Source organism: Rhinolophus ferrumequinum, chromosome 6 (assembly GCF_004115265.2).
Source record: "Rhinolophus ferrumequinum isolate MPI-CBG mRhiFer1 chromosome 6, mRhiFer1_v1.p, whole genome shotgun sequence".
Lineage (NCBI taxonomy): Eukaryota > Metazoa > Chordata > Mammalia > Chiroptera > Rhinolophidae > Rhinolophus > Rhinolophus ferrumequinum.
The window spans coordinates 26,565,964-26,589,353 of record NC_046289.1 but is presented as its reverse complement, the minus strand read 5'-3'; the positions used below and the strand labels follow the sequence as shown (position 1 = coordinate 26,589,353).

The 23,390-nt window shown below is 33.8% G+C and overlaps 1 protein-coding gene and 1 non-coding gene across 6 annotated transcripts in view; both read left to right on the top strand.

The window, feature by feature from the left end:
• Positions 1 to 23,390, top strand: part of PCNX1 (pecanex 1) — a 134,405-nt gene that overhangs the window by 76,150 nt on the left and 34,865 nt on the right. For 3 of the 5 annotated variants that reach the window (XM_033107017.1, XM_033107018.1, XM_033107020.1), the window contains 11 exons: positions 1,584 to 1,801; positions 7,620 to 7,773; positions 10,355 to 10,387; positions 13,297 to 13,468; positions 13,903 to 14,013; positions 15,855 to 15,946; positions 18,300 to 18,409; positions 18,812 to 18,917; positions 20,308 to 20,400; positions 22,297 to 22,447; positions 23,129 to 23,270. In XM_033107017.1, coding sequence (XP_032962908.1) covers positions 1,584 to 1,801; positions 7,620 to 7,773; positions 10,355 to 10,387; positions 13,297 to 13,468; positions 13,903 to 14,013; positions 15,855 to 15,946; positions 18,300 to 18,409; positions 18,812 to 18,917; positions 20,308 to 20,400; positions 22,297 to 22,447; positions 23,129 to 23,270 — 1,382 coding nt within the window. The remainder of the gene's footprint in view (positions 1 to 1,583; positions 1,802 to 7,619; positions 7,774 to 10,354; positions 10,388 to 13,296; positions 13,469 to 13,902; positions 14,014 to 15,854; positions 15,947 to 18,299; positions 18,410 to 18,811; positions 18,918 to 20,307; positions 20,401 to 22,296; positions 22,448 to 23,128; positions 23,271 to 23,390) is intronic. The other 2 variants (XM_033107019.1, XM_033107021.1) reach the window with 1 other exon arrangement.
• LOC117024251 (U6 spliceosomal RNA) lies at positions 16,343 to 16,444 on the top strand. Its single transcript, XR_004423337.1, has one exon. It is a non-coding gene; the product is annotated as a U6 spliceosomal RNA (small nuclear RNA).

The window sequence follows — 23,390 nt, the reverse complement described above, 5'->3', positions numbered from 1 at the left end:
GTGTGTGGGGGGAAAGCTTAGTGATGACATCCTTGTATAAAAATATGCCACATAAAATAGGGATATTTTAAAAAGATAACACCGCCTATGCCATCAAGAAGTATATATTGAAGTTGGAAAAGACAAAATGGTGGAATCTTTATAAACAACACATAAGAGAAACTTCCAGATAAATGTGGTGCCAAAGGGATTAATTATCAGCAGCTTCCTGAAGATGGCGAGTTGTGAGCAAGGTTTTTAAGACGATGGATGTGAGTTGGCATAGAGCAAAGGTTTTCCACAAATGGATATTTGGCGATGTCTGGAAACATTTTTTGCTTCTCACAGTGTAGGGAACACTACTGGTATCTAGTGGATAGAAGTCAGGGATGCTGTTAAACATCCTGGAGTGGACAGCACAGCTCCTACAACGTAGAATTATCTGGCTGCCAAGTTTGAGAAACCCTGGCACAGAGGATAAGAAAAAAAGTGTTTAGGGAAGTCTTTGTCAGTGCTTAGAGACAGAAGTGGCTGTATTCATACAGAAAGCAAATTTTCTGGACTATACCCACATAAGTGTTTGAAGAGTAAAGACTGTCCCTACTTTTTTTGCTGTAGTGTATTCCTAGCAGCTCCGTAGGAAAGCAAAAATGGGAAAACGAGTATTGTTTTCTACTGTTAAACGTATAGGAGCCTTGAGATAGCAAAATGCTGGCTAGTGCTATGTTAGATACTATAAACTTTTGATTCTTTCAGAGGAAGGAGAAACTGGTGAACTGGTGAATGGATGAGTTAAAGCTATAAGAAATGTAATGTGCTAATTTTCTGTATAGCCTCAGCTGAGCAGCCTGCCAAAACAAAAACAAAGGGGAGGGGAGGTTGAAAGGATTTGAAAATAACAATAATTGTGATAAGAGACTGTAGGAAGAAATGAGAGTTGAAAACATTGAATGCAATGCAGAGGAGCTTAGACTTAACATAGTGATGAGGTTCATAGCTTAATGAGAAAAGACCATAAATGTGATGGGAAGAAGAGAAGCCGTTAGTGATTCACTGTAAGTGATCTAACTGGATTTACTAGCTAAACAATCATAAAATGTTAAGATTTTTAAACACTTTTCCTAATAAAACTTTTCCAAAAAATGTGTTGATTAATTTGCTTTATTTTAGTTCATTTCCTATTGTTGTCTTCTGTGGTTTTATTTTTTTTTATGAGTTTCAGGTGTACACAACAATATAATTAGACATTTACATACCTCACAAAGTGATAACCCCCATTAAGTCTCCTACCCCTCTGATACCGAACACAGCTGTTACAATACTATTGACTATACTCTCTATGCTGTACTTTACATCCCATGAGCATATAAATAAATATATGTATGTATACGTATGTATTTAGTTACAGTTGACATTCAATATTTTATATTAGTTTCAGGTGTACAGCACCTTCTGTAGTTTTTAATGGTCATAAAATGCCCACAAGGAGTGGACTAGTGTAGAGAATTAAGGGGGCTTCGATTATCTGTAAGCTAATTGAGTAGCCCTTGAATCATGACTTGATTAAAGATATTTTAAGCCTTTCAATGCTGACTTTCTTTTAGCTCTCTCTTCCACAGATTCGATTGAACAGACTATTGACCATCGATACAGATTTGTTGGAGCAACAAGACATTGATTTAAGCCCAGACCTGGCAGCTACTTATGGTCCAACAGAAGAAGCTGCCCAAAAGGTTAAACACTATTACCGCTTTTGGATCCTGCCCCAGCTATGGATCGGCATTAATTTTGACAGACTCACACTTTTGGCCCTGTTTGATAGGTGAGAATATAGTGTGATACTAAAGATGCCTGCAGATTTTATTTTTAAATTGAAATGTCCCAATGATCCATTGAGGTTTTTACTTGATTTTCATGTCGGAAAATGTTTTCTATTTTGGTTCTTTTGATACAAAATTTAAGTTAATAGGATTCCAAAACATTGACTCTTAAAGCCATTACAAACCTTTCTGTGGCAATATTAATATTTATACAAAACAAAATCTTTTTTATCATCAATAAGTATCATGCAACTGTACTGAAAAGCTAGAGAAAGTGAAGACGTTATATATAGATAACTTGACCCCAAATGAAAAAGGCATAAGGGGAAACTTCTATTTCCCTATTTCTTAGCACTAATCTTAGTAGTAAACAGTATTAGTCCATTATAAACTTGGTGACTAAATGCTGCTTCCAGTCAACATGGATTAACAAGGATTACATTTACCCTCCTACCTGAAACAGTGAAAAGTAAACAAAATGCATGAAGCAATGGTTTTCAAGACATTGGAGATAAGACAATAAAGGACAGTGATTCCTGAAAAATGGGAATTGAATTATGTGAGCCCTACAGTTACCCCAGCTTACTGCCTTAAGAGCTCCCAGGCTATGACACAGGGAGGGATGAGGTATTAGAGCCTAGCCGACTTCCTGAGTTGGAGATGGAGCTAAGAGTCCATAGGACAGAGTATCAGAGAAATGCTTGCTGCTCAGAGAGAGATCTCAGAGATCTGCTGTGGATCTCCTTGACTATTCAGCAGAGTACTGGTAAGTGAATGTACGAGAAGAAACTACCCGAGGCCAGGGTAAGAACCATTTGAAATAAATAGAGGAACAGCACCTGGCACTCACACCAGGCCAGGAATAGTGCCTGTTTTCACCAGCTTGATGGAAAAAACTCACAATTCATATGTCATGTGTAGCATACTCAGGAAGTTCTTGCCTTAGAAGTGGGGAATAATTAGCCCTAGCATGAGCACTGCTCCAGACCCACCTAACAAGGTCATAAAAGTGAGACCTGAAAGGATCAAATTGTTGTCAAGTAGCATAACAAAGCCCAGGAAGATTTATAGAAATCCAGAAATTCTCAGTGCCCAGTAAGTTAAGATTCATTATATCTGGCACTCAGAGATTTCCAAGCATGCAGAGAAGGGATAAAACATGAATTATAATGAGGAAAATAATCAGTTTGCAACTGTCACAGATATTAGAATTAGCAAAGACATTAAAACTGTTACAACTGTATTCCATATGTTAAAAACGTTAAGTAGAAACACGGAATATATATATAAAAAGACCCAAATTAAACTTACAGGAATGAAAACTAAAATGTCTGAGATGAAAAATGCAGTGGGTGGGATTATTGGTGAATAGACATTACAGAAGAAAATATTGGTGAATTTGAAAGCATAGCAATAGAAACTATGCAAAATGAAAAGAAAAAAAAAGTCATCCTTCCACTCCTGTTCACCAACGAAAAACATAAACAAAATGAAGTAACCTGTGGGAGAACTTGAAGAAGAGACAGGAGACAAAAGATTTTGAGGAAATAATGATGGATAACTTTCCAAAGTTGATGAAAATTATAAACGTCCACAGTCAGGAACCTCAGTGAATCCCAAGCAACATGAAGACAACTATACCAAGGCACATAATTGCTTAAAACTAGTAATAAAAATCTTAAAAACTGCAAGAGAGAGAAAAAAAATATTTATTAGAGGAACAAGGATAAGGAAGACATGAGGTTTATTGTTGGAAATAATGAAGTTGAGAAGACAACGGAGCAACATTTTTAAAGTATTAAAAGGAAAACAAAACTATCAACCGAGAATTCTATACCTAGAAAAACTTTTTTTTAATAACCAAGACGAAATGAAGACATTTTCAGACTAGAAAAAAACTGAAAGACTTCTTTGTGGGCAGACCCACCCTATAGGATATGTTAAGGGATGTCTTTCAAGCAGAAGGAAAATAATACCAAATGAAAATATGGACTTACCCAAAGGAACAAAGATCACTGGATCTTTTCCATGCTAAGAAACTTCATGAATAAATATTTAAGTTTTTTTCTTACTATTTAAATATTTTTGAGAAATAATTGGATGTTTAAAATAATAACTGTATTGTGTGGTTTATAATGTATAAAAGTAAAATTTATGACAATAATAGCATAAAGGCTGGGAAGGGAAATACAAAATTATACTACTGTCTAAGTTTCTTACAGTAAATGTGAAGTGGCATACCATCATTTGAAGGTAGACGGTTATAAAATGTGTAGTGTAAAAGTAAAATACTAAGATAATGAAAGAATTATAGCTAGTAAATAGAAAAAAAGGAAATAAAATGGATTCGGAAAATTTTAATTAATTTATTTTTTTATTTTATTTTATTGGGGAAGGGGAACAGGACTTTATTGGGGAACAGTGTGTACTTCCAAGCCCTTTTTCCAAGTCAAGTTGTTGTCCTTTCAATCTTAGTTGTGGAGGGTGCCGTTCAGCTTCAAGTTATTGTCCTTTCAGTTTTAGTTGTGGAGGGCGCAGCTCAGCTCCAGGTCCAGTTGCCGTTTTGTAGTTGCAGAGTTACAGCCCACCATCCCTTGCGGAAGTCGAACTGGCAACCTTGTGGTTGAGAAGACGCGCTCCAACCAACTGAGCCATCCAGGAGGCAGCTCAGCTCAAGGTGCCGTGTTCAATCTTAGTTGCGGGGGGTGCTGCCCACCATCCCTTGCGAGACTCAAGGAGTTGAACCGGCAACCTTGTGGTTGAGAGCCCACTGGCCCATGTGGGAATCGAACTGGCATCCTTCGGATTTAGGAGCATGGAGCTCTAACCTCCTGAGCCACTGGGCTGGCCCAGAAAAATTATTAATCTAAAGGAAAACAGAAAAAGAGGAAAAAGATCAAGAACAGATCAGCATATAGGAAATAAATGAAAAGATGATAGTCAGAAAAAGTCTGAAATTGTTGGATTGGAGTAAAAAGCAAGACTCAACCCTATGCTACCTACAAGAAATGCACTTTAAATATAAGGACAGAAATAGGTTAAAAATAAAAAGATTGAAAAAGAGAGAGCATGCTTATGCTAATTAAATGGAAAGCTGGAGTGGCTGTGTTAATGTCAGAGAAATTAGATTTGAAAGCAAAGACTATTACCAAGGATAAAGAGAGTGATAATGATAAGGGATCAATTAATCCACTCTAAATGTGTCTACACCTAAAACAGTGCTTCAAAATACAGAGTAAAAGTTGATAGATAGGAAAAATAGATAAATTGACAATTACAGTTGAATTTAACACCCCTCTCTCAACAATTGATAGAACAAGTATGCAGAAAATAGGCAAGAATATAGTATATTTGAACAATTCTGTCCACCAAACTAAGCTGATTGACATTTATGAAACACTCCAATCGTAACAACAAAATACACATTTTTTTAAATGGACATGAAACATTCACCAAGGCAGACCATATTCTGGGCCGTATAATAAATACATTGGTCAAATATAAAAGGATTCAAGTCATGCATTGTATGTTTTCTGACCATGATGAAATTAATTATAAATTAATAACAAAAAGAACCTTAGGAAATTCCTAAATATTTAGAAACTGAAAATATTTCTAAACTCATGGATAAAAGAAGAAATCAAGAGGGAAATTAGGAGGTATTTTGAACTGAAGGAAAATGAAAACTATCAATTTTGGATGCGCCACTAACACAGTACTTAGGAGAATTTATAGCTCGACGTAACAAAAGTCAAATGAGTGACTTCACTTTCTACCTTAAGAAACTAGAAAAAGAGCACATTAAGTCCAAGTAAGCATAAGAAAGAAAATAGTCAAGAATAAAGCAGAAATCAGTGAGGAAACAGAAAAACTATAGAGAAAAATCATGGACACCAAAAGGCTTGATCTTTGAGAAGATCAATTAAATTGATAAACTTTTAGGCAGGCTAATCCTGGAAAAAACAGAAAAAGAAAAAAGATACAGATAACCAGTATCTGGAACATGAGATAGGATTTCACTACAGACTCTACAGATACTAAATGGATAATAAGAGAATACTATAAATCACTACATGTCAATAAACTTGACAATGGGCAAATTTATTGAAGGATAAATTATCAGAGTTCACTTTGAAAGAAAAATCTTAATGGTCCTATATCTATTAAATAAACGGAAATTGTGGTTAAAAAACCTTCCCATAAAGAAAACTTCAGGCCCAGATGGCATTAAAATAATATCCCAAAACAGGCAGGTGGTGAAAGGATAGCCTTTTCAACAATTGGATTTCCATATGCAAAATAGTCCCCAAAAAACAAAACTTGTATCCTTATGTTGCACTACATTATAAGAACTCAAAATGGATATATAGGCCTAAATGTAAAATCTAAAACAATAAAACTCCTAGAAGTAAATAAAATATAGGAGAAAATATTTGTGACTTTGGGTTAGGCAAAATTTTTTAGATGTGACACCAAAAATAAGATTAGTAAAAGAACAAATTGATAAATTGGATTTATCAGAATTAAAAATTAAGAAAAGTTGGGGGAGAGCTCATGTTCATTGTGTAGCAATATAGACAGTATGTAATGTAGCAGAGTTGACAAGGATCATTGGATTCAGCAAATCTGGAATTCCACAGCCTGCCCCAGAAGATCAGAGAAAATACCAGTGTTTATTGTACTGAAAATACTACTGAACTTGTTTTAATCTGGTAGAACTAACAAATGAAATAGTGTAGAGATGTTTGTGAATTTTATTTTTAGGTCAATTGATTATTATAAATATGGCATTGACAACAAATTAATAAAAGCATTTTTATGATTATAAGAGTAATTCTTTACCCATTATAAAAACTTAAATATATGGAAAGATTTTAAGACAAAGAGACCATTCATAATCATTTCACACAGAGAGAGACATTATAAGTAGTATCATTGTGATATATTGTCTTTATTAACCTATAACTGTGGGTCTTGTAAGTAACAGGACTTACATCTTCCTATGCACACAGTTTTGTGTCGAGTGTTTTCCTATGTCATGTATGTTCTTTAAAAAAAAAAAAAGACTTATAGTATTTAACATTTTGTGATAAAATTTCCTCAAGAAATAATGATACTGGGTCTTATTTTTTGGTGTGACATAAAAATCATCTTCATTACTGTGTAATATCTTGGCATCAGATTGTTTCTTTTACAGTGTCAGTTCAATAAAATGTAAAACTGTCAGCAACTTTGATACAGTATTGATGGTCTTTATCACTACCTTCATTCTCAACATATGGAACGTCCTAGTAGTAGTTCTAGTAAATTGCTTTTCAGATTATTTCACATCATTTAGAGATATGGAAAATGAAATTGTTTGGTATCAAAATTTGGTTACAAACTTTATCATATAAAATACCAACAACTTTCAAATTTAATTTTCTAGAAACTGTTTTGAGATTTTGTTTTTGAAACTTGTTTCTCTGTATAGGTCCTTTATTTGCCATCCTGGTAGGTTAGTAATTTTGCAACAAATTTGACAGATAGAAAAGCAGATGTTAAGAGTAAATTTTTTTAAATAGAAATGAAAACTATATTATGTATTAAAATTAAAACTACACAATCTACTATAGTGTGTTTTGTTTACACATAAGAATTTGTTTTAATTTCCCACATAAGTTAGTTTCTTTTTCAGTGTGATTGAAAATCTTATTCAAACCTAATACTATAAAAATATTTCAGGAAGCATAACATGAACTTCACATTGATGCCTTCTCTTACTTCACTCTGATTAATTGCTTATATTGATGATATACTTATAAATTTTTCTGCCTACAGAAATCGTGAGATCCTGGAAAATGTGTTAGCTGTCATCTTGGCTATTCTTGTGGCATTTTTGGGGTCTATTCTTCTCATACAAGGCTTCTTCAGAGATATCTGGGTGTTCCAGTTCTGCCTGGTTATAGCCAGCTGTCAATACTCACTACTTAAGGTACCAGCATCTCTCTTCTTTTCAGAATATGGAATAAGATTTGTGTTAAAGAGCAGAGGTTTCATACCATTTATTACATTATTGTAAGATGCTAATTTTTTGATTAATTTTTTTCTCAGATGTTTACATTAGATTGGGTAGGGAACAAAAGTGACATACAAACTTTAAGAAATAATGATATATAAATGAAGCTTCTTTAAAGCTATTTTTTTGTGTTGAAAGAAAATATTTGGGCATTTGTTAAAAATAAGAATTTGTGTTTTTGAAATTCATTTTAATTTGCCAACATTAACCCTCCCACTTCCATATTTTAAGTGTTCTGTTCTGTAGGTGAAATTTATTAAAATCCTTCATTACTAGATACAATAATGTCAAAATTGGTATATATAGTCCTTTGGGACACTGAAAACAGGAAGATTGGTGTCCCTTTGCTATTGTTTTAATAATGGCTATAAAATATCAAATGTTACCAATTTTAAGTTCTCCAAAAATGGAAGAATCAAATACCAAATTTTTCACCCTCCATGCAAAATCATTGTGGACTGTGCCCATTCCTTTCTTATTTCGCCAATAAATACCCTTCTTGTGTTGGTTATTTACCTCATACAAGCTAACATGAAGAACCTTTTCCCATTCCGAAAACTGGTTAGTTCTGTTTATACCATCAGCTGCCCACATGTCTATCATCGACATCAGGAATATACCACTTAATGTCAACTGCTTCATTTCTTCAAGACCCATCCATACTTTTTGCCTCACTGCAGCACTGAAATTGTAATAATTTGTGGTTGCTAATAATCTGAAATTTTCAAATCTATGTCCTTTTAATAGTCTTCATTCTCTGTCACTGCTGCATCACTTAACACCAATGAATACTATCTTCTGTTTTTATATTGTCCTCATTGTTCTGTGACTTTATATTACCCTGATGATTATCCTACTTTTCAGATAACTTTATTTTCCTTTGTTGATGCCTCTTTGTTCTTTTGACCAGTTCTTAATTTATGAGAATTCTGTAGGGTTTTATTTGGCCCTCTTGTCAGTTTGCAATTCCTTGCTAGTGAAGTCATCCTTTTTTACTTTGTGTGTTGCCCCTACACATGAATTATGTCCAGATTTATATCTCAGAGTCTTCACCTTTCTCACAAGCTTTAGTCCTATCTATCTGCCAGGCAGTTGGCACATTTGAAAAATAGCACAGCATTATCTTCTGATAAAGATTTTCCTTTCCTCATTGCTTTGCTTTTGACAATACTATATTGACTCAAAATCTTAGAGCTACTCCTTCCAAATTACTGTGATTAAATGTGGTGATCCTATGTTAAAATTTCTGGCCTTTGTTCTTGCTTTCGATTTCAACCACCTTAATCCATCCCTTTATTGCCTTAAACCATTTAAATTCATTCCCCGCCTCTAGTGTCCCTTGTCCCATTAATTTTATCCAGTGCTTTTCGGTTAATATAGTCAGATATGGAAAAGGTAAAATATGACTGAACTTTTTAAAATTACGAGTTGACTAGAAGAACAGTAATGTCATAACCAGAAATAAGAAAGGCTGGAACAGAAGCTTTTAGAGGATAGATGCTGGAATTGAAAGAATTTCAAGATTCCCCCGTCTCATATCCAGTAAAGGACCACATGCCAAACTCAGTAAACTTGGGCCAATCTGGAGTTGTAGGGTGGTGATAGACCATCCTAAGCAAGTGGTTTGGTATACTATTGGAAATGAACTGGGACTTGAGAGAAAAGTCATGATTTGGGAAGTAGCTGCCTTTTGGATATTTTTAATATCCTTTTGGAAATCCTAATCCTAGGATACTAGGTATCCTAATACCTTTTGGAAATTTTTATGGAAAGTTGATAAAGTTTCTTACAAAGATACAGCTTAACTTAATTGATGATTTTGATGTGAAAATATAGGTAACATAACCGTGTTTCCCCGAAAATAAGACCTAGCCGGACAAGCAGCTCTAATGCATCTTTTGGAGCAAAAATTAATATAAGACCCGGTCTTATTTTACTATAATGTAAGACCGGGTATGGTACGGTACGGTACCGGGTCTTATATTAATTTTTGCTCCAAAAGTTGCATTAGAGCTGCTTGTCCCCCTAGGTCTTATTTTCGGGGAAACACGGTATTTAATACAAATACCATCGAATTGTTTAGTAAGCTTGGAATTTGTGGGCAGAACTAGAATTCTTATAAGCTAACCCATGTTTTGTGCATTTTCTGAATGGAATGGTAGAAAGCATTCTACTGTAACATACTTAATACGTAGTAATGAACCAAGCAGTAATGGATCTATCTACCATATGCCATTTCAGAAACATTAAGCGAGATGCAAATTATTAACCAAAATAAATTTAAGAGTCAGGAACGATTTGAGATGTTTTTAATAACACAGTGACATCAGTATCTCGAGCTGATTTTTTTGTCTTCTATTGATGTTTCAACAGAATTAATCTAGGTCCTTTCTTAGCTGTGGAACATTTATTTGAGATTATTTCAGGCACTTTGAAAGTTGCTTGTAAAATTACCAGGACTTCAGTAGTATAATCTACCTTTCTGTTTCATTTTTAGAGTGTTCAACCAGATTCTTCTTCTCCCAGACATGTAAGTCACTCTCATATGCCTGTAACTCATAGTTCCTTAACATTCATCCAAACCTTTTGTGGGTCATATGTCAGATTGAATTAAGATTTATGTTATTATTTTCTCACCTAAGTCTTGACACACTACTAGAAATATAGGTGATTTATTAGCATGAAATAAAAATGGCATTGTAATCGTGGCCTTTAAATCCTGGTTGAAAATGAGCATAATAACTCATACTTTGACAGCCTGTTTCAGGGGGAGGTTATCAATTAGGTAGACATGGTTCATATAAACTCACGATTATTTGATGACTTGCATTTAGTAAATTTGGAAGAATAAATCATGAATAAGTATTGAAAAACAGAATTTTGAAGTAGGAAAAACTTCGTATTATTTTGCTTAAGTAATCATTAGGAGCAACAATAAAAAAGTAATGCATTGATCTGGTGTTTAGACCTGAAGTGTGCTTCGGTTTTAGACCTCACCCTGTGTTAATTTAATTGAAAGACCAAAGGGCATTCTCTTTAAAGTAGTTCAAAATCAAACTCCAAGAACAATTTATGATGATGTCTTCTTTCTTGAATATATTTATTATTTTTTCCCATACACTGAGATACTTAATAATGAAAGTAGATGAGCAAAACCAAACAAGGAGGCAGATGATTTTCTTTCAACTGATTGTTTATTATTTTGTAAGAATGCTTTTGAAGTGTAATGATAGATGGAAGTATGGGTTTTAACTTTTTATTTTGACATAATTTCAGACTTAGGGAAAAGTTGCAAAGATTGTACAAAGAATTCCTGATGCTATTCACCCATGTCCCTGCTAAACATTTTACCATATTTCCTTATTCCCTTTCTAGTTCCTCTCTCTCTCTTTCCCTCTCTCTCTCTCTCCCTGCACACGCACATACACATACACACACACTTTTCTGAACTGTTTGAGACACGATGCCTCTTTACTTCTAAATGCTTCAGTCTATGTTTCCTAGAAACAAAAGCATTTCTTTACATTAATTCAATATAATTACCAAATCAGGGCATTGACATTGATACAATACTATGTATTTTCTAAGTTACAGTTCTTACTTAGATGTTCCTATTTTCTCAATTGGCAATAGAAAATCCCTGATTGTGCATTTAGTCTTTTTTAGCCTACTTTAATCTGGAGTAGTTTCTTAGTATTTGTCTTTTCATGATATGGACATTTTTGATGGGTACAGGCCAGTTATTTTTTAGACCATCCCTCAATTTGAGTTTGTCTGATGTTTCTTCTTGATTGGATACAGGTCATGCTTTTTTGGTGGGAACGCTAAGAAAGTGATGTGTTCTCAGTGCATCAATCAGGAAGCACATGATGTTGATTTATCCTTTCGCTGGTGATGTTAACTTTGATCTTTTGGTTAAGAGTAGTGACTGCAGGGTTTTTTAACTTCTGCAATATTAACATTTTGGACTGGAGATTCTTTGTTGTGGGTGGGGGTGCTGTCCTGTGCATTGTAGGATATTTAGCTTTATATCTTGACTTCTACCTACTAGATGTTAGTAGCACCCCCACCCCAATTGTGGCAACCAGCATGTCTCCAGACATTGCCCAATGTCCCCTGGAGGTCAAAATCCCCTCCCACTCCCTTGAGACCCACTACTTTACAGTAATGTTACTATTTTTCTGTTGTGGTTAATAAGTATCTTATAGGGAGATACTTGGAGACTGTGTATGTCCAGTTGCCCTGCAGACTTGCACTCACTTGTTTTTAGTATCTATTGATGTTTCTTGCCTGAATCAGATTAGCATTTGATGGTTGCCAAATAGTGATTTTTCTAATTTCATCATTCCCTCTACATGTATTGACTTTTTACTCTTAAGAAATAACTTTCCCTTATGTCTTTATTTTTTTGTATTGTTGTGGATTCATGGATTCTTCTTTTACTCAATGGTTACATATAATGTTACTATCATTTTTTAATTTGATGCTCAAATTGTTTCTAATTTAGCCATTGGGCCATCATGTCATCTTCTGTGTCCTTTTGACATATCCTTATTATTCTTTAGGTACTTCCTTTTGGTTTTTTTGGCACAAAAAGTTTTCCAAGCACATTTTATATTTTTCCTACCCTAGCCTGAAACCAGCCTTTTCTCTATGGAGCCCTGTTTCTTTTTAGTAAATAATGGTATTTACAAACTAAGATCTGGATGCTAGTAATCTTTATTACTAGAATGTCATTATTTCTAGGTCTTCTCAGTGGGTAAAACTAGGAAATGTGTGTGTGTGTGTGTGTGTATGCACCCACATGTATACAGTTGACCCTTGAACAACAGGTTTGAACTATGTTAGTCCACCTATACACAGTTTTTCAATAAATATTGTAGATGTATTTTCCTTATGATTTTCTTTTTAAAAATAATTTTATTAATATTTTCTTTTCTCTAGCTTTATTGTAAGAATGCAGAATATCATACATACAACATAATATATGTGTTCATCAGCTATCTATGTTACTGGTATGGCTTCTGCTCAATAGTAGGCTTTCAGTTAAGTTTTTGAGAAGTCAAAAGTTATACACAAATTTTTTTACTGTAAGATGGCATTGTAGTGCCCCTATAATCCCTGGGGTTTTCAAGGGCCAACTACACACACACACACACACACACACACACACACACACACACACACACAAAACACATCTATTATATCTGTCTACTTATATGCATATTAAAAATGAGTTCATAGTGATGCCTCTAATTGAGTATCACAGGGTTCATTCTATTCTTCCTCCTTTCCATATTTGTAATTCCCTTCTGTTACAGTCAGAAACTGGGCTTCCATATGGAAACATTTTGATCCTTAGAATATAAGCCATCAAAGATCTTAATAGCTAGTTGTGACTCGTAAAATTAACTAAACTGACTTTAATATCATTTTCAGGGTCATAATCGTATCATTGCCTACAGTAGACCAGTTTATTTCTGTTTATGTTGTGGTCTTATTTGGCTCTTGGATTATGGTAGCAGAAACCTTACTACAACCAAGTTCAGATTATATGGAATAACTTTCACCAATCCACTGGTGCTTGTATCAGCCAGGGATTTAGTTATAGGTAAGTCATTGTTAAAGTATCTCAGTTCTTAACATTAATTTACTTGTGTACAATTAGTTCACTGATAAGTAGATCAATTATATAGGTTGAATTAGTTTTAATAGGCGTATTTTGTTGTTTATTGTAATCTTCTCAGTGAGGGACAGAACTATAGGACTATTATGAATGAAACTAATGAGGAACAAATATTACAGTAATCCTTCTGTTCTTGAAGTAGATGATGGAAGGAAAGTTTCCTTTGGATTTTATGTCTCAGGTTCCTATCATATGAAAATAGTTGAGAGAAATAGTTTAAAATGATATCTTTAAAGAAAATCACTGAGTAATGTATGTTAATTTTGGATTTCTTTTTATCATTTATTTTATGATCTCAAATGTAACAAAAGGATGGATGAGGTACACTATTTTTAATATGCTTTTCTTTCCTTCTGTAGTGTTTACCCTCTGTTTCCCAATAGTATTTTTCGTTGGTCTTCTGCCTCAGGTGAATACATTTGTAATGTACCTTTGTGAACAACTGGATATTCATATCTTTGGTGGCAATGGTGAGTACTTCCTTATAAAAATTAAAGATTTCAGTGTTACTTTGACAGATCATTAAGTAATAAACTGAACATTAAAATGCTTTTTCAGTTTTCATTTTAGAATTGAAATTAGAAAGAAAAATACACTTATTTAATAATTGAAGACAGAGTAGTAATTTATAGATAGGAAAAATCAGTCAAGTCTGCTTTTATTGAAACAGGAATAATGAATGCAGTTGATTTGTAAGAAGTGATGATACTATTGCCTAAAATTCAAAGTTATAGTGAGTTTACTTGGAACTTGTATAGACTTATGAAATATTTATAAAAGGTCATCTATCCCAAATCGATTGAGCTCTGATATGTGGCATTATATTTGGATTGTGAACTGGTACATGCATTTGGGATGTCTATGTATTTAGTTTTAGTGTTTTGTTTTATCTTTAAAATGTGAACACTAAAACCAGAATGCTTTCAGTAAAAGCATTTTATTAAATAAGCTTTTTAGAAGTACTTTGGTTTTTAGAGTAGATAGAATGTATGGGTATGAATTGAAATACTTAGAAATGTATTTCCCTGTGAGATGTATACTTCATTTACAAAATAAGTAAGACCAACCCCAATAAAGTTTAATTTAAAAAAGAAAGAACGAAAATAAATAAAATAAGTAAGACCAGTGTTACTCTGGAATAGATGATGGTTTGCAGAATTTTAAAATAGCCCTATGGGCAGCCACTGTAGTTAAAATATACTCTTACTTGGTTTAACCATTTAAAATTTTACTGAAAGATGTGTATACAACTGGAGAAAAAATATGAAAGGGAAAAAAGTTACTGTAACTTCATAGACCATTTCTCTTCATACTTCACACTTGCAATCCTCCTTTATCTTCCAAATATATGCATTGAAATTGTTTCTGCTGATAAAAGGTTGATATTATGACTTAAATTTTAAATAGAAGCTAAGCTTTTTCTGTGTTACTGTGTATCTAGAACATTGTTGATGTTTTGAAAAATTTTTGAAAGAGGTGTGAATTAAAACTTGGGCTGGTCTTCAGCACAGCTTATTGGGTAGAAGACAATTTCAGTATTTAGGGACTGTTGTACGTGCTATGTTAATCTAAATACTATGGAGAGGGTTTAGTGTAGGTTATTCATAACTGTGGGTTTTGTCATTATAATTTACAGACTTGTGCAAGGCACTAATTTTTTAATATCTCTTAAAGAAAAATTTTTCCTGTAGATTTATTTTATGGAACCATATAAAATTACCATTAAAGAAAATCTGTGTATCCATATTTTAAAAATAAAGGCTAACTGTAATAGCCAGCCCTTATTCCTTATTACTAGTATCCCATTGGATTTCATTTTTTTGTTAGAAATTATTCAGATCTGTACTTTTTTATCAGAATTAATTAACACATGGGAATGCAAATTTACTTCTGTGGGTAACACAGATTCTGTTTACATAGACTAATATCTTCCAGTGAATACTTAATATATCTCCAGTTCCTTTTCAGGCCTCTCTCTGCAAGCTTCATTTTTGCATACTTTTGTAAATATAATAAGATACATTCTTGAAACATAATATAGGTACAGATTTTTTTGCTATGTATAAATGTTCATTACTTCTAAGGTGAATATATTTTATCTTGTATCAAAAATTGTGAATAGTAAATCTTTGTTGTTTGAAGATCTTTTGAAAGCACCAGATGAAGTAATTCAATTGTTAAAAATCAAATGAAAAGTATTTAGTTATAGTCAATATTATACCATTTTAAATATTTTTCAGTACCCTTTTAAGCTATGTTTTTTTTCATCATGTTTATAAAATATTGATTTCCTTTTTTCTGTCCCATCTAGCCACTACAAGCCTGCTTGCAGCTCTGTACAGTTTTATCTGTAGCATTGTAGCAGTAGCCTTACTGTATGGATTGTGTTATGGCGCTTTAAAGGTGAGCAACACGTAGTATGTTTTGTCTTTAAGGCCATTTTTCTATATGAAGATTGTTTTAAATTAACTAATATGACCTTTTTTCCTAGTGTCACTTTCGCTTAAATTTCTATGATTTTCATAGGCTGAACATTATTCTCATTTACTTTGAATTTGAAAGCAATTTCATAGTTAACCATTATTAAAAGAAAGTCCTTTTCCATGCAAAAATCAAATTAATATTAGAAACAAATTATTAAAACCTGGGCTGTTCTGGGATAGAAGTGGGCATGGTAATAACAGAACATGAAATCAATTTTAGATGTCTAGTTAAGAATATATGTAACTACTGTTCATATCAAGACTTCTTAAAACTTCGGAGAGTAAGTTCAAGGACTACAATTTAAGGTACATTCTCATGCTCGCTTCAGCAGCACATACCCTAAAATTAGAACGATACAGAGAATATTAGCATGACCCCTATGCTTGTGTTAGAATTTGTGATGCGTTCCATATTTTTTAGAAAAAAAAAGATACATTGTCGTAAAAATTAGTGCACTGAAATTTAATGTCATTGTTGGTTTAGAAGGATCTGGATGAGCCTTATTCGGTTTATTTTCAAAAGATAGTTACCAAATTGTAAACAAAAATTTTAATTTTTCATAAACAACCCTCAACCCTTGGTACTATTCTTTTTTGTGATTGATGCAAGACAATCAGAATGATCAGGTTGAGAGGACTGCAGAGTGACTCACAGCGTCCTTCCTTGCTCCATTTATTCAGTGGCATTTATAAAATGTTCCCTGTGTGCCCAGGACTATGCTAAACACCATTTCCTGCTTTTAAGTAGCTTACATGTTGTTGGGATTCATAAGTCAGCCAACCTTTCACTAGAGCGTGATGGAGGCCAGGAAAACAGTGTTATGGCTGTACTAATGAAGTGATTATCTTGTTCAGCCTAAAGGGATTCATCATTTCTCAAGGGATGGCTTTTTACCTAAAATTAGAAGGACAAATAGGAATTAGTTAAGTGAAACAAAGGAGGAAGAAGGGCCATGGATTTGTAAAGAAGCTGTGTTGTGTATAGGAAACAGCAAGTCATTTGGAATTGCTGGAAGTGTGGGGACATGAGGAAAGATGGCCTTCAGTCAGGCTGGAAAGATAGGCAGTCGCCTGGGTTATGAAATACTGTCTTTTATCACTGTGAGAAAAGATAAAATATCTTTTATCCAAACGTGATGGGGTGGGGATGGAAGACTCAGAAGTGTTTGAGGTATGGCAAGGAAGTGATCAGCAGTGCATTTTAGAAAGATGACTTTGTCCCCAGTGTGAAGGAAATGGAAATATAAGCAGGAAGGAGGGGAAACAGGAAGACTGTTGTGCTACAGTTTTGAAATTATGCGGGACTTAATTAAAATTGGATGCAGTGAATATATTTGGGGACTCTGGATAAAGAGAAAAGAGCCAGAATAGGCTCCAGATGACTTCTGGGTAGGGTCTGGCTTGTACATCTAGTTAGGTAGTAATACTAATGTACAAAATGGGAAACCTTGGTGTTTAGTCAGGAAGATGATTGTTTACATTTGGACATGTTTATTTGTTGATGTTTGTGAGTTTGTGAGGTACCCAGAAATGCATGGTAGGAAGTTATATGTGAGAGGTTTGAGGTAGTGATTAGTAGATTTGGAATTCATTAACAGAATTAGGTAAAGAGTAAGAAGAAGACTGCTAATGTGGATTGACAAGAGGAAATGGATGAGGACCGGACCCTGGGAGATGCCATTGCCACATATTTGTGTTGGCCTTAGAAGTGGTTGGCCTTAGAAGCTGGTCTTTGTATTATTTATTTCTGAGAATATGCAGTTCATTCGTTCAGGAAACACTGAATGCCTGCTCAATACTCTGGAAGATATAATGGCATATTACAGGAGCACACCAAATGTTAACATGTTCTTTTGCCTGATGAGTTGTATCATGTGTTGCCTTTTCCTACTCCATCATTACATAATCAGAAATTTACTACACCAAGCTATTTTGTTCTTCAAAAGGGAGAACATAGTTTACTATAAGCTTAAAAGTACTTTAGACCTGAAAGAAATTGGCAGTGATGTGTATCAGAAGCACATGTATTATTCGTAGTATGTAATAGAGCTTTAGTACGAAAACAAATCTCCAGATGACCTAGCAGCTAGATTCTAGCTCATCAGAAAGTAATAAATCTAAACTTATCTGGAGTAAAATGCAATTAATAATATGGCTAAAAAGTTTTTGTTGAATTTAGTTATCTTTCTCCGAAATACTGACATCCAGTGATTGTATGGTAGATCATAAATTAGAAGCACATTGTTCTGTCATACTTTTTTTCGCTCCAACAGGATTCTTGGGATGGCCAGCATATTCCCGTACTTTTCTCCATTTTTTGTGGTTTATTAGTGGCAGTATCCTATCATCTCAGCCGCCAAAGCAGTGATCCATCTGTGCTTTTGTAAGTGAAATCAGTTGTTAATGAATTAAAGAAATTTAAATAAGCTGACATTTCTTTCTGATGTAATTTCCAAGGTTCGTTTTCCCAGTGGCTTACAAAATGCTGTTGACTTAATCTATATTTGGTTTCAAAATAAATTAATTATGGGTCATTGTAACCACACTGGCTGAGAGTATTTGTTAACTTCTTCTAAGTATTAAAGCTTTTTTTTTTTTAATAAAAATATTCTCACTATGCTTATTTATGACATCTTAAATGTTTTTAGAATTTATCATTTGCTAATGATTAAGTATACTTGGATCAATTGGTTTTTTATTATAAACATTGCTATTTGAAGTGCTGGTTTTCAGTTTATGTATGTATTTTTTATTATTTTCTGTTCTCTTTTTCAAAAATATAAAGCTCTTTGGTGCAATCCAAGGTTTTTCCAAAAACAGAAGAAAAAAATCCAGAAGACCCTCTTTCTGAAGTAAAAGATCCACTGCCTGAAAAACTTAGAAATTCTGTTGTAAGTTTTTAAAAAATCACTTAAAATTAAAATTTAGACAGTTCATCATGTTATATAATGAGAACACTTTTTTAAGGCCTTTAGTAATTGGGGGAAAATTATAGCGATATATTACAACTATATTTAGAGAGTTATATATTGTACATTGTTGATTGCCTTTATTTAAAATTTTTAACATGTAAGACATATACATTCCTCAAACTTATTTTCTATATAGAATAGTATGCTAAACATTCATTTTTAGATCGGGTGAAATTAAGTCATTTCATTGTTTATAGAATTCTTAATCCTACTCAGATTTAGACTGGGATTTGGGAAGATGAATATTAACATAAATTAGATTTTGTTGTTATTTTTTTTCTTATAAAAACCGTGTCCTTGTAAGTCATCTGCTAGCCTTTTAATGTGTTTTATTTCTTAAGGGCAGTCTGAAAACTGTGTCTGTGTTTGTGTTTATTTTCCTGGTTGAAGGAGAGAACCTATACTAATTTAATATACTTAAGTAATGAGGTCATTTAAAAATTTTTCTAATTTAGTGAATTTTAATGCTGCCTGCATTCTTTTAGTAAATATTTGAAAATGATATCTATAGAGCCACATTTGCTTTATGGAACAAACTAAAATTTTTTTCCAAGTTACTATATTAGATAATCTCCATTTGTGAAAGACTGAACTTGTATACAGGTCTTGAATTAGACACTATTTACCATCACTGAACTTGAGCTGTTCACATATTCTTTAGAAAACTTTAGAAATACAAAACTACTTGAAGATATAATTTAAACAATTTTTTCTGACTTTAGTTACCGTGTTAACAAAGGATATTTCATGTTAAATATAGTAGGATACTTCAGAATCTAGCTTAAAAGTGTAAATCTATGGGTCAGTCATCAACCAAAGATATCAAGATTTCTGGTTTTTACTACAACTACTAAAGAACCCAAACCCAGTAACTAAAATAGGACATATGCATGCAGTTTCAACATTTCAAAAGACCAATGAAAATAAAACTTTGTTGTCCAAAAGGATATGCCCTATAAATGATATAGTAACTTAAGTACCTCGTTTCCTTTTCCCTTATCTAAAAGTAAAACTTACAGGCCAATGGGGGAAAAATATACGGCTTCATTATAAAAAAGACTTTGTTATGATATGTTCTTTGTGTGTGAAACTAGATGAGTTTCCTTGGTATTGCAGTGTCAAACTAAAATATAAGGAAATTGAGGAAGAAAATAAGACTTGTAGCTAATTACTATGTGTAAGAAAGATCTAGAAGTGCTAAAAAATGGGACCAGTGAAAAATTGTTTCTTAAACTTTGCCAGTTGGGAATAAAGGAAATTTTTTTTTTTAAGTTTTATGTAATTATTTGGTAATTCTGTTTTATTTCAGAGTGAACGTTTACAGTCTGACCTAGTAGTATGCATTGTAATTGGGGTGCTGTATTTTGCTATTCACGTAAGCACAGTGTTCACAGTATTGCAGGTAAGGAATCATTTAGTTCTTTTGGTTGAGGGAAAATAACTTTGTTTGGACTCATTTCTGATTTAACTGTAATGTTTGTCCATAATGCTGACATAGATGAACTCCCCAAAGTCTTGTTCCAATACAGCTGGAGGCTAGAACCTCACAACTAAATCAGGTCCTGGTGTTGGTGAGGCTCCTCAGGTTTTGTTCCTCTTGTACAGTTCTGCTTATCTGTAGGCTGTGCACTCACCGTCTCAGTGCTCTTCATTCTTTTGTGCAGGTCCCTACCTATTTCCACACGGTGTCATTTTGATTGTGGTGTACCTCTGCATAGTCTTTTTTTTTTTTTTTTTTAAATCTCCCATGCTTCTACTTAAGTTTTTGAACATACGGAATTCAGTTTTAACTCTCTGAATGTCCTTATTTCCTATTTCTACCTTCTGTCACTTGTGAGATGGTTTTGATTAATTGATTTTTTCCCCCCTCATGGGCCATAGTTTTCCAATTCTTTGCATGTTTGGTCATTTTTCGATGCCAAGTATTATACATGTGGCCTTGTTGGGTATTGGATATTTTTATATTTCTAGAAATATTCTTGAATTTTGGTTTTTGTCACTGTTAAGTTACTTGTTACAGTTTGATCCTTTCAGGTTTTGCTTTTAAGCTATCTGAGGTGAAACCAGCGCTATTTTTTAGTGTAGGGCTAATATTCCCTCAAGTGAGGCAACAGCCTTTGGAGTATCTGGCTCGTGACCTGTGACTCTTCAGCTTTTCCAGTCTGGCTGTGGGAACAGGCACTATTCCTAGCCCTGTGTGAGTGCTGGATACTCTCTCGTTAATTCTTTCTTGTGATGCTTTCTCTGGTTTCATGTAGTTTCCTCACACACTTGTGCTGATTCCCCTGAATATTTGAAGGAGATCCTCTGCAGATCTTCAAATTTCTATGTGCAGTTTTCTCTTTAGTACACTGTCTGTTGTGGTGAATTCCAGCTGCCTCTGTCTGTCCAGTCTCTCAGTTCCATCTCCTCAACGCAGGGTACCAGGCTTCGTGTGGGTTTCCCTCCCTACACTGCAACAATGGAACTCTCTCGAGGCAATAAATGGGGACAGTCCTGACACTGACCTCATCTGGTTTCCTTTTTCTCAGGGTTCACTGTTTATTTCCTTATGATTTGCATATTTTATTCTGTTTTGGTTGTTTTCATATGGAAGAGTAAATCCCTATTATTCCATTTGGCCAGAAGCAAAGGTTATTTATTTAATTTTATTTAGCATTTTGCCTGTTTTTCTTCTCTTCCAATTTGAACAATTGCAAGCTGAGCTAAGTCCATTGGGTCTTGAGGGCTCAGATTGAAGCCTCTTCATGTCCAAGAGATTCCAGAGTTTCTAAATATGTGACTTTTAATTTGAATATTTGAATTGATGGTACTTGATTTCCTCTTTTATGAATTTAGTCATGCATAATAAGAACCCTGTTCTAATGATACACCATGTGAAAGCACAAAAAAGAATACTTTTTTCTCTTCCTAATCTGCTCTTCGCTCAGATTTACAGTTTTATGTAACTCATGCCCTTTATCTCTACTTGATAAAACAGTTTAATACATTGCTCTGCAAGTCACATAGAACATTCTTAGAGTAGCAAGCAATATACCTCAAGAGACTCTCATTCTACGATAGTGTGAATACCAAAGAAGGAGTAAACACATTTTAAAGTATCTGTAATATCATAGCTGACTCAATCAGAAAAACTACATAATGTAGAAATGTTAACTCTAAACAGATGTTTAATTCTTAGATTCTAAAATTGACTTTGCTATTCTCCCTTATCAAATGAAAAATTGAACTGACAAATTAGAAGTTCTCTTGTAGGTCTCAAAATGGCTTAATTTTCTCATCTTTATTCTTCTTTTAGCCTGCTCTCAAGTATGTGTTGTATGCATTGGTCGGCTTCGTAGGTTTTGTAACCCATTACGTGCTGCCTCAAGTTAGAAAACAGCTACCGTGGCACTGTTTCTCTCACCCTCTGCTGAAGACAGTGGAGTATAATCAATATGAAGTTCGAAGTAAGTATTTCATTAACACCCTTTTTAATATTATGATTTTCTTTTACTCTGTTAACAGATGACAGTTAAATAAGTATAATCAAGTAACACTTTCTTAGGCTGGAAGCTGCAGTGAGTCAGAGCTTTTGCAGGGTGCTTTTAATTTTAATTGAGGTGTAAATGTCTGTGCTACAATGCCAGCTTTCCACATCGTAAAGCTTACTGATCTAAATTATTCTTCACAGACCTCATTGATGAATCCTTTTGTGTATATTTATGACCTCTCTTTCCAGTCCTTACCTTTTCCCTCAATTATCCTTGCCATATGCAGACAACCCAGTCCTCTTTAAGATTTTAATTCTTAAAACCTTATTACTTTTGGGGGAAAGGGGCAGTCTAATAATCTTTAATAATCTTTTCTCCAGAAGTTAGAGGCATAAATGAGAAAAGGTTAATGCTTAAAAACTGAGGCTTTAAGAATGTTTAAAATGAAATTCATGTAAATTTAAGTCAATTTAAGTTGCAAAATTGGATGTGTCTCAGAAATCATAGAAGTTGACGATTGAAGTACTGGATTTCTTACATTATTTGTTTACAGTAGAGCTGAATTTGAGTTGTAAGATTTTCCTTTCTCATCACATTACCGAACTATTTAATACATTTGATGATGTGTGCTCTTCTTGACTTATATTCCATTGTTAGATGCAGCCACTATGATGTGGTTTGAGAAACTCCATGTGTGGCTCCTTTTTGTGGAGAAGAATATCATCTATCCATTGATTGTTCTCAATGAACTTAGTAGCAGTGCAGAGACAATAGCTAGTCCAAAGAAACTGGACGCAGAGTAAGTATAATTCTCTAATCTAAGTTGGACTACTGGGGCAGTCTTGAGCAATGCCTTAAGCTATTCATCAAGTACCAAATAGTCATTGAGTGCCTCTGTGGTACACAGGGCACTGTGAGA